General features: G+C 43.5%; 1 protein-coding gene across 2 annotated transcripts in view; it reads left to right on the top strand.

Moving 5' to 3' along the window:
* hemk1 (HemK methyltransferase family member 1) overlaps positions 1 to 12,458 on the top strand; it is a 126,794-nt gene that overhangs the window by 53,920 nt on the left and 60,416 nt on the right. The window contains exons 5-6 of one of the 2 annotated variants that reach the window (XM_087994082.1): positions 3,317 to 3,484; positions 6,258 to 6,322. In XM_087994082.1, the coding sequence (XP_087850208.1) occupies positions 3,317 to 3,484; positions 6,258 to 6,322 (233 nt within the window). The remainder of the gene's footprint in view (positions 1 to 3,316; positions 3,485 to 6,257; positions 6,323 to 12,458) is intronic. The other variant, XM_087994083.1, reaches the window with a different exon arrangement.

The following is a 12,458-nucleotide window of genomic DNA, read 5'->3' as shown; positions in this document are numbered from 1 at the left end:
GCGACAGGCCCAATGGAGTCCCCATGTCTGTCCTTCGATTGTGTAGACCAGTTGGGGGAGGTATTCACTGACATCTTCAACATCTCCTTGCTATAATCCATAGTCCCCACCTGCTTCAAGAGGCTGGTCATGGCCCACACCAGCTCGAACCTCCAAGTCTGCCTTTATCCTCTGCAATTTGCCTACTGGAGAAATAGGCCCATTGTGGACGTCATTTCCCATGACTGCACTCATCCCTTAAACATCTTGATAACAAGAACACCTATGAGAGGCTCCGACTCAGCAATACAGCTCCTCCTTCAACGCTATAATCCCTACCAGGTTAATCTCAAAACTCCGAAACCTAGGTCTCAACTCCGCCCTCTGCAACTGGATCCTCAGCTTCCTGACCCACAGACCACAATCAGTAAATATAGACAACAGCACTTCTTCCACAATAATCCTCAATGCTGGTGCCCCACAAGATGCATTCTCAGCCCCCTACTCTACTCCCTGTACACCCACGGCTGTGTAACCAAATTCTGAACAAATGCCATCTGCAAGTTTCCTGACAACACCAGGTAGGGGGTTGGATATCAAACAATTATGAGTCAGAATATAGACAGGAGATAGGGGGCTTGGTGACATTTGCAATGATAACAACCTCTCTCTGAATGTCAGCAAAATAAAAGAACTGACCATTGACTTCAGGAAGAAAGGAGCAGGACACGTCCCTACCTATCAACGGAGTGAAGGTGGAGAGCATCAAATTCCTCGGAGTGACGATAACCAAAAATTTGACCTGGACCTCCCACGTAAATGCGACAGTCAAGAAGGCACAAAAATATCTCTTCTGCCTCAGGGGCTTAGGAAACTTGGCATGTTCACAAGGACGCTCACCAATGTTTACAGGTGCACCAAAAACGCATTCTATCTGAGTGCATAATGGCCTAGTATGGCAACTGCTCTGCCCAGGACTGTGAGAAACTGCAGAAGGTGGTGTACACAGCCCAGACCATCACAGAAGCTAACCTTCCATCCATGGACTCCATTTACACATCTCATTGCCGCAGAAAGGCTGCCAACATCATCAAAAACCCCTCCCATCCTGGTAATGCTCTCTTCCAACCTCTTCCATCAAGCAGTAGATACAGAAGCTTGAACACACTCACCGGCAAGTTCAAGAAAAATTTCTTCCTGGCTGATATTATGCTGCTGAATGGACTTCCCTAACTTCGAATAATGCTGATTTTGCTAATGTTGATCTTGCTTTGTGCACCTGCTGTGCAGCTGTAACCTTGTGTGCCGTACTCTATCTCAGCACCCTAGGATCTGTATGTCCTTTTTTGCTATGATTTGTATGACCTTGTTTGTTATGATCTGCTTGTACTGCTAGCAAAACAAAGCTTTTCACCATTCTTAGATACATACGAGTACAATAAATCAAATCAATTAATAATGGCCCCAATCTCTCATGTAATGACTGAAACAGCTCCCTGTAACACATCAAAGAGGCTGCTTTGTGGATTCTTTCAAAATCTACTTTTCTGAATCTATTTAAACCTTGGAAGTGTTTCACTGAACCTTCATTATTTCTTTAAAGAAAGGGCATGCTTTTATAAATATTATTGATCATTCCCTTCAGACATTATAATGTACCTTTGAAGCTGATGAGACTTGAATAGCAGGTGGCATAGTGGCTCAGTGGTTAGCATTGCTGCCTCAGCACAGGGACCTGGTTTCGATTACAACCTCAGGTGACTCTCTGTGTGGAGTTTGCATATTGTCCTTGCGCCTTGTGGGTTTCTACCCCATGCTCTGGTTTCCTACCAAAGTCCAAAGATGTACAGGTTAAGTGAATGGATCTTGCTAGAAAAATTGCCCCATGGATGTGCAGATTAGGTGAATTAGTAATGGTAAAAAAGCCCATATGGGATGGGGACTGTGAGTCTGCTTGGGATGTTCTTTGGAGAGTCAGGATAGACTCGATGGGCCAATTGGCCTCATCCCATACTGTAGACATTCTATGATTTTCTTCTTGAATTGTTGCAGTCGATCCAGTGAAGCTGGCTGGCCTGTAGTTTCACACAAGAGTTGATGGTTTATTTACAAGGAATGTCTTGTAAAGAAAGGGTTCTCAGAAAGCTGTAAGCTTCTTATAGTTGAATTTCTAAGTGTTTGGTTCTCAGGCGATTGCAATTTTGGAACAGTTTGGGTGGCGTCCTTCTCCCACATTCAGAATACTGTACTTTATTATCTTGACTGCTTAGATGACGTAGTTGGTGTTATGGTTTTTTTTTTAAGATTAGGATCCCTACAATGTGGAAACAGGCCCTTCGACCCAACCAGTCCACACCGACCCTCTGAAGAGTAACTCAGACCCATTTCCCACCAACTGATGCACCTAACAGTACGGGCAATTTAGCATGGCCAATTCACCTGACCTGCACATCTTTGGACTGTGGGAGGAAACCCACACAGACACGGGGACAATGTGCAAACTCCACACTGAAAGTCACCCGAGGTTAGAATCGAACCTAGGTCCCTGGCACTGTGAGGTAGCAGTGCTAACCACTGAGCTACTGTGCTGCCCAACATTCTGATGGAATTCTGTTTGCAGAACAACTTATTGCTGGCAGACAAAAAAATTACTTCCTCATCAAATGACTTAAAACAGATTTAAATCCTTTTCCAAATAGTGTGTTAGATCAATTATACATCCTTCACATCGTGAGATTCACCAAACCCGGTTTAAATGAGAGAAACCATCAAGAAACAATGGATGTATGCTACAATCCATTTAAATTGTTCTAATGCACATTGGGTTTTGATGTTTTATTTGCCCAAATAGAAACAGAAAAATGGTATGTCTGGAATGCATTTGTTAATCATCACCCTTAAACAAAAGAATGTATAAGTTCCCTGGATGAATTTGAATATCCATATTTAATAGGTATTTACTTGATTCTTGTGACAACCTAGAACTCAGAATACTAAAGATCAAACGGGTTTCAGTGTTCAAAGTATCAAAGTATTATGTCAAAATTCTTAGTATACCAAAATATAATGCCACCAATTTTCTTCAAGCACATTATTGCCCCACTGGATCAAATTGTTCTTGATGTCAAGTGAGTCACTCCCACTTACTCTCTTTTGTCTGTCATTGAACTAAAACTCTGATAAACCCATTCACTGAATGATGATGGCAAGGAGAAAAATAATCTAATCTTGTGAAATTTGTAATCAACTGGGCACAGAAAATCTGCATGCGCAACAATCAGTACAAAATGAGTGTCAGTTCTTTCATGTTGATTTTGTTTTTTTTCATTTTAATTAGGAGTTAGTTAGTCTGGTGGTGTCAGAACTTGCTGAAGAAGAGGATGTTTTATTTTCTGCGGAAGATGCTCATTGGCAGAACTCCCATCGGGCTGCTCGCCCTGTGTTCCTGGAAATTGGATGTGGATCTGGTGCCATTGTTCTGAGCTTGCTGCATTTCTTCAAACAAGTGTGTGCTGGCAATTTCTTTCATTAAAGCACTTTTTTCTTAACAGAATGAAATTGGAACTTTCCCATCAAAATGTTAAAATCATTCCATTTTTTTTTTCTGGTTTTGTTTGAAAACAGTGTTAGCATGGCCCTACACCATATTGTTGAAACACAATAATAAATTTAATGTAAGTTTTGCATTCTTTTAAGTTTTGCTTTCTTATGGTTTGCATGTGCAACATATCATCCTTAATAGTAGATCTAAACCAAACCATCAAACTCATTAGATTAGATTACTTACAGTGTGGAAACAGGCCCTTCGGCCCAACAAGTCCACACCGACCCTCCGAAGAGCAGCCCACCCAGACCCATTCCCCTACACCTAACACTACAGGCAATTTAGCATGGCCAATTCAACTAAACTGCACATTTTTGGACTGTGTGAGGAAACCAGAGCACCCGGAGGAAACCCACACAGACACAGGGAGAATGTGCAAACTCCACACAGATAGTTGCCTGAGGCAGGAATTGAACCCAGGTCTCTGGCGCTGTGAGGCAACAGTGCTAACCACTGTACCACCGTGCCATTAGTTGTGAATACTTCATACCAAATTTCATCAAACAAATCTTATAATTTCTAACTAAAAATATTAACACTGGCGGGTCAGAAAAATGTTTTCTCCTTCGCTTCCTTCCCTTTTCCAACTTCTTTACCATGACCAAAATTTCAGCCCACATCCCAGTGGGATGGGCTGACATGTGGAGAGGATGTAAATTGGGTGAAATGACAAGGTGTGACAGGGTGGGGGGTAGGGAAGGTGAGGTTTGATGTGCCATACCCATCGCCTAACCGCCTTGGCTGGAATTTTACCAGTGCCGGTGGTGATGTTGTGCTGTCCATCCACTCTACAGCCCATTAAGTGGCTAATTGATGATTTCTGAAGGATCTCTTTCTGCTGCCCCTGGTATTTTATCAGCAATGAGGAAAGTGTCCATGCCATGTGGTGAGACCATTGGGCATGATCCCGCTCCTGGCTTGGTCTTTCTCCTATTTAGGAACCCAGAGTGCAAAGGGCTGCCTCTGCTTGATCCCACTCCCCACTGCCTTCCTCCCTCCCCCTGCTTCACCCTTTGCCATAGCCTGCCTGACTTGCCTAGCCCCTTTGCAAGCTTCTCTTCCTCCATCATCACTCCTGGTCAGGGCTGCCTGCAATCCCAACAGTGGCCATCACTTCTAGTGGCACTGCTAGCCATTTGATTTGCCAGTAAGTCTTATTACAGAATCTCTATAGTGTAGAAACTGGCCATTCAGTCCACTGAGTTCACACCAACCCTCCAAAGAGCATGCCACTCCTGTAACCCTGCATTTCCCATGGCTAATGCACCTAACCTACATACTCCTGGATACTATGGGCTTAATTGCAATTGAAAGATTAATGTGACATAGTTACATTTTAATACACATGACCCACTTTGCAGACAGGAGGAACATGTTCACACATTAAATGCTTCACTGTGCATTTAAAATCATGGAATCCCTACAGTGTGGAAACAGGCTATTTGGCCCAACAAGTCCACACACCAACCCACCCAGATCCATTCTCCTAACCAATTGCTGTACATTTCCCCTGACTTATATACACATCCCTGAACATTACTGGCAATTTAGCATGAGCAATTCGCCGAACCTGCACATCTTCAGACTGTCGGAGGAAACCAGAGCACCTGGAGGAAACCCACGCAGACACAGGGAGAATGTGCAAATTCCAAACCTCTTGGAGGATGAAGCTATCTTATTAAGCATCTAAAATCCTGACCCCTGTAAAATATGGTCATGGCTCCCACTGTTAACAGAGAGATAGTTTCATATTAATTTTCTAGCCACACTTTTCTCATTAAATTCCAACTTCCTTTCATTCTTCCGTTCTTTTTCTGGCTCCCTTTTCTTTCTACCGTGTTCCTGTCTATCCATTTCTATTTCATTATTTCTCTCATGACCTTTTATTTTGTCTCCTTGCTTCTTTTCAGTTCTCTTTGCTCTCTTGCCATCCTTATCTATATTCCTGCTTTGTACCTTTCTCACCACCTTCTCTACTCCTTTCTCATGTCGTCTTTCTCACCTTGATTCTGTTGTTGCTTGTTCTTCCCATATCATTCTTTCAGATTTCCAAACTGAAAACATTAAAATTAAGATTAGACTCCCTACAGTGTGGAAACAGGCCCTTTGGCCCAACAAGACCACACCGACCCTCCGAAGAGTAAACCACCCAGTCCCATTTCCCTCTGACTAATGCACCTAACACTGCAGGCAACTTAGCATAGCCAATTCACCTAGCCTGCACATCTTTGAACTGTGGGAGGAAACCAGAGCAAACCCAGACAGAATGTGCAAACTCCACCCAGACAGTCACCTGAGGCTGGAATCAAACCAGGGACCTTGGTGCTGTGAGGTAGCAGTGCTAACCACTGAGCCACCGTGCCACCCAAGCACTTGTGGCAGTATCTACGGAGAGAGGAAAACAGCATTAATATTTCCTATCATTGAGCTTCATGTTTCTCTCTGTAAGTGCTGCCTGACTTGTTGAATGTTTTCAACATTTTCTGTTTCTGCTCTCTGTAAAATAAAACACACCTGACCTTTATAATGCAACTCTTTCCAATGTAGTAGCTTTTCAGTTAATCTTTAGATTAGATTCCCGACATTTAATTTTTTTTAGAGTTATGCTGTTCAAAGTCATTGTCAACCTATCTGTCAGCTCAATCACTCTAGGTTGAATTGTTTTACTTTGCAGAGTTATGCTGTGGCAGTCGATAAGAGTGCAGAAGCTGTGAACCTCACGAGACAAAATGCTGAGAGGTAATGAAATGTTCCCCCATATCATATAATATTTAAGGACTATTGATGCACTATTACTGAAGTGTGTGATTAATGTATTATCAGATTATATATTTATATGCATATGTAGAGGTGATTATGTACTGAGAAATAGTTTGTCATAATTGAGTATTGAGTATCACTTAACGATGTTCAGTGATTACATTTTCACACAGTTAAGATCTGAAAAACATTGCCTGATAGTCTGGCCTCGGGCAGGTTCAATTAAAGCATTTGAAAGAGAATATTTGAAAAGGGATAACGTGTAGGTGTTATGGGGAGAAGCAGGAACTGATGCAAAGTGAATTGCACAACTTTCATGTGACAAAATCTATCCATCAAATGGCAGATTTTGAACCATCATGATGTGAATGGTCTTTGCTGAACAGATTCAGGAGAAGCCAGGGTCCCTGTGCAGCCAACCTTTACTGCTGGTGCCTCAGTACAAACTCCTAATGCATTTGTAGAGCAATATTGCATAATACTGAGGATATCCACTGATTAATTAGCAGAATAATTCCCGAAACTCAGCTAATGGCGTTGCTTGGTTTGAGAAATTTGCGCTTGCTAAATAAATAAATAGCAATTACCCATTTGGAGAACTTGTACAGATGTGATACGCTAAGCAGCCTTCTGCACTATAACAATTTTGTGACTCTTGATGTGCTGATCTTTTGTACCAAATTCATCTGCTCTCTCTGGTGGACCATAAATATCCCACAGCACTATTTGAAGAGCAACAGAGAAATTCTCCAAATGGTCCATATAAATTGAAAACGTTCCCAGCAACCATAGAGGTAGTAAATAAAAATTAGCTCATTTTACATAGTCACAAGCATGAAGCCATGTCTGCGCAAAACCTTTAGGGGAGTATGCAGTTAAATAAATTACCCACTGGCTCCAAAAACAATTGGAGAGAACAGTGCCTACTGACAGCAGATAAAACCAATAGCAGTCATTTCCATCATTCATACTTGAGTACCTTATTTGTATCCGTGTGCTATTTTGACTCAAAATCACTTTGAAATGTCCTGAGGTTGTGCAAGTTCCAAACTCTCCCGTGCTCTTAAAGTGCCTCTCTTAATGGATCCTGTGGCCATTTTGAATATTTGAGCTAAGAGAATGGAGGCTTGCTTTTTCTCCACTATGAAAAGCAGAAAGTTTTGTGAATTAGATGAGGAGGAATTTCTTCAGCCAGAATGTGGTTAATCTGTGAAACTCATTGTCGCAGAAGGCTGTGGAGGGAAAGCCACTTGAGTATATTTTGAACAGAGATAGATCGTTTCTCGATTAGTAAGGTGATCACTGATTATGGAGCGAAGACGGGGGAATGGAGTTGACAGACATACCATCCATGATCGAACAGTAGGGCTGACTCAATAGACCAAATGGCCTAATTCTGCTTCAATACCTTAAGGTCTTATGGTCAATCTTCACAGTAGAAGACTGCAGGGATGAGAGATGAACTGACCACCAAAGTGTGATAGAGGGAACCATTCAAGTAAGAGGCTGAATAGCAATGCAAAAATATGAATGAATTAAAGGGCAAAGTGAGGGAGGATATAAACATAATAACTATCAGCTGGAAATAAGTATTATGGAAGCTAATGGGGCAAAAGGCAATATGCCCCTTGACTCTGATGGGTTCCATTCTAAGATATGAGGAGAAAGTGAGGGCTGCAGATGCTGGAGATCAGAGCTGAAAATGTGTTGCTGGAAAAGCGCAGCAGGTCAGGTCAGAGATGCGGTGGAGGGCATCGTCGACTACATCTGGCGGGAAATTGTGGTCCTTGAAGAAGGAGGCCCTCCCCTTCCTAGACCTTTCTATTTCTATCTCGGGTGACCGAATCAACACGGACATCTACTATAAACCGACCGACTCCCACAGCTACCTAGACTACACGTCCTCCACCCTGCCCCTGTAAAAACGCCATCCCATATTCCCAATTCCTTCGTCTCCACCGCATCTGCTCCCAGGAGGACCAGTTCCAAAACCGTACAACCCAGATGGCCTCCTTCTTCAAGGACCGCAATTTCCCGCCAGACATAGTCGACGATGCCCTCGTAGACATAGTCTGCATCTCTTCCACTTCCCGCTCCTCCGCCCTTGAGCCCCACCCCTCCAACCGCCACCAGGACAGAACCCCACTGGTCCTCACCTACCACACCACCAACCTCCATGTACAACGTATCATCCGCCGTCATTTCCGCCACCTCCAAACGGACCCCACCACCAGTGATATATTTCCCTCCCCTCCCCTATCAACGTTCCGAAAAGACCACTCCCTCCATGACTCCCTTGTCAGGTCCACACCCCCCACCAACCCAACCTCCACTCCCGGCACCTTCCCCTGCAACCGCAAGAAATGCAAAACTTGCACCCACACCTCCCCCCTTACTTCCCTCCAAGGCCCCAAGGGACACTTCCATATCCGCCACAAATTCACCTGCACCTTCACACACATCATCTATTCCATCCGCTGCACCCGATGTGGCCTCCTCTATATTGGGGAGACAGGCCGCCTACTTGTGGAACGTTTCAGAGAACACCTCTGGGACACCCGGACCAACCAACCCAACCACCCCGTAGCCCAACACTTTAACTCCCCCTCCCACTCCACCAAGGACATGCAGGTCCTTGGACTCCTCCATCGCCAGACCATGGCAACACAACGGTTGGAGGAAGAACGCCTCATCTTCTGCCTGGGAACCCTCCAACCACAAGGGATGAACTCGGATTTCTCCAGTTTCCTTATTTCCCCTCCCCCTACCTTGTCTCAGTTAAATCCCTCGAACTCAGCACCGCCTTCCTAACCTGCAATCATCTTCCTGACCTCTCCGCCCCCACCCCACTCCGGCCTATCACCCTCACCTTGACCTCCCTCCACCTATCGCATTTCCAAAGCCCCTCCCCCAAGTCTCTCCTCCCTACCTTTTATCTTAGCCTGCTGGACACACTTTCCTCATTTCTGAAGAAGGGCTTATGCCCAAAACGTCGATTCTCCTGTTCCTTGGATGCTGCCTGACCTGCTGCGCTTTTCCAGCAACACATTTTCAGCTCCATGCTAAGATATTACAGGGAAAGTGGTTGACTGGTAGTAATCATCCAAGAATCGTTAGATTCAGGAAAAGTTGCAAATGTTTGGAAAACTATCAATGTAACACCCTTTTTCAAAAAGGGATAAAGACAAAAAACAGGTAAGTATAGGACAGTTAGCTTGACATCTGGCATTGCTCGAATGTGAAAGACTGTTTTCAAAGATGTAATAGGAGAGCAGAGTCTGGTTTTGTCTGACAAAATTAAAGTTCTTTGAGGAGGTAAGATTCTAAGAGGAAATTGACAGGGTGAATACGGAGAAGCTGTTTCCTATTGTGGGAGAGTGTTGGACTAGATGGCATAAACTCAGAATAAGAGATTGCACATTTAAGACAGAGATGAAGAGGGATGTCTTTTATCAGAGGGTAGTGAATCTGTGGAATTCTTTATTGAAGAGGGCTGTATTATATACTCAAAGCTGAGGGGCACAGACTTTTAATCACTAAGGGAATGGAGGGATGTAGGGATAAAGTGGGAAAGTGAAGTTGGGAATTATCAGATCAGCCATGTACTAATTGAATATCAGAGCAGGCTCAATATGCTGAATGACCTACTTCAGCTGCTACATCTTATGGTCTTTTGACTCCTTTCTTTCTCTTTACTTACCCATCTTACCCTCAAGTACATCCATGCCTCAACTATACCATGTAGCAACAGGATATGAGAGACCAGATACTTGCTCTTTTCTGCAGCTTCTCTGATCCTGCCATCAACTCTGGAAACCTCCTGGTTGGTAGTGCTCACAGAGTAGGACTAATGAAGTCCCTTTGAAAGAGGGAGGGTGGCCAGGTAGCTACTACTCCCTTCTCTGAGCCTCCATTGGCTTATTTTAGTCTGAGGCCTAGGCAAAACATTGTTCTAGGTCCCTAGAATTTATTGAGTACCATCAGCCCAGCCACTCCCTTTCAGATGTTACATTAGATGCCTCAATCATCTGTAACACTTTTCCTTCCTTTACAACAGCAAGCAATTTCTTGGTAGCCAAAGTAGAATCAGAGGTCCACTCTGAGAAGAGAAAAAGACTCCATTTATGTAGCACCTCCTCTGACCTTAACATTTCTGAAAGTACTTTATAGGTAATGAAGTGCTTTTGAAGTAATCATTGTTGTAAGAAGGGAAACATAAGTCAATCTGCATACAATAAATCCCACAAACAAGAATTTGATAATGACGGCATTTATCTATTTTAGGTAAAGCATAAAACAAAGAACTGTGGGTGCTGAAGATCTGAAACGAAAACTAAAATTGTTGGCAAAACTCAGCAGTTTTGACAGCATCTGTGGGGAGAAAGCAGAGCTAACGTTTTGCATCAGGTGACTTTTCACCAGAACTCAAGATGTTAACTCTGTTTTCTACCCATAGATGTTTCCAGACCTGCTGAGTTTTGTCAGCAATTTCCATATCTGTCCATATTGGTCAGGACACTGACAAGGATAACTCACCTGCACATCAATGAATTTGCATGGAATCCTTTCTCTCCATCCAGGCAAGGCAAGGCCTTTGTTTTTTATAGATGACACCTCCAGGGATGCATATTCCCAGCACTACTGCACTGAAATGTCAACCATGTTTTTGTATTCAGGCCCCAGCATGGGATTTGAATCCACATCTGACTTTGAATTCTAACCTTGCATAAATAATTGGCACCCAGGTTGACAGGGTTGTTAAGAAGGCATACAGTGTTTTAGCTTTTATTAATCGAGGGATCGAGTTCTGGAACCATGAGGTTATGCTACAGCTGTACAAAACTCTAGTGCGGCCGCACTTGGAGTATTGTGTACAGTTCTGGTCACCGCATTATAAGAAGGATGTGGAAGCTTTGGAAAGGGTGCAGAGGAGATTTACTAGGATGTTGAGTGGTATGGAGGGAAGGTCTTACGAGGAAAGGCTGAGGGACTTGAGGCTGTTTTCGTTAGAGAGAAGAAGGTAGAGAGGTGACTTAATAGAGACATATAAGACAAAAAGAGGGTTAGATAGGGTGGACAGGGAGAGCCTTTTTCCAAGAATGGTGACACGAGCACCAGGGGGCATAGCTTTAAATTGAGGGGTGATAGATATAGGAGAAAGTGAGGACTGCAGATGCTGGAGATCAGAGCTGAAAATGTGTTGCTGGAAAAGCGCAACAGGTCAGGCAGCATCTGAGGAACAGGAGAATCGACGTTTCGGGCATGACCCCATCTTCATAGATATAGGACAGATGTCAGAGGTAGTTTCTTTACTCAGAGAGTAGTAAGGGTATGGAATGCTTTGCCTGCCACAGTAGTAGATTCGCCAACTTTAAGTACATTTAGGTTGTCATTGGACAAGCACATGGACGCACATGGAATAGTGTAGGTTAGATGGGCTTCAGATTGGTATGACAGGTCGGCGCAACATCGAGGGCCGAATGGCCTGTACTGTGCTGTAATGTTCTATGTTCCAATACTCCTTTCTCCCCATTATCCCAGAGCAGTAAGATGGGTCCATTCTTTCACTCCTCCTGCAATGGTCAGTACTCCTTAGAAGAAAATCTAGGCGTGAGGATCTGAAACCTTTATAATCACTGAAGACATCAGATAAAACTGGGCTGGTTTCCAGCCTATGCTAATTGAGTGGTCCCTTAAAGCTCACTTGCCAATGATCCTTGTGATTAGAGCCAAGAGTCCAAGCTTTATTTTCAAGTGTTCCAGTGAATCTGAAGTTAATGTTGTGCCTGTCTTCTACAATTCATTGATGTCAGTAGTAACTAAAATTTGATCAATTAGTTACTTCATGACAGAGCTTCCTCAGTTCACTGGGATAGAAATTTCTAAAGATTCTCCATCCTCTGAGTAAAGAAATTCTATCCCATCTCTGTCTGATGAACCTCCACTGTACCCCCTCTTTGGCAAGCATATTCTTCCTTAGGCAATGCTCCAGGTTTAGTATCACCAGTTTTATATACTGTTGAAGACTTCTTTGCTCCTGTATTCAAATGTTTTTGCAACTAACATAACTAGTAAAGGCTAACATATCATTTCCCTTTTTGGAATCGCTTACTGC

Source organism: Chiloscyllium plagiosum, unplaced genomic scaffold (genome assembly GCF_037043375.1).
Source record: "Chiloscyllium plagiosum isolate Xiang-an unplaced genomic scaffold, Cpla_swu_hap1 HiC_scaffold_14, whole genome shotgun sequence".
Classification (NCBI taxonomy): Eukaryota; Metazoa; Chordata; class Chondrichthyes; order Orectolobiformes; family Hemiscylliidae; genus Chiloscyllium; species Chiloscyllium plagiosum.
The sequence above is the reverse complement of the archived record's forward strand: the minus strand, read 5'-3'. Positions and strand labels throughout refer to the sequence as shown.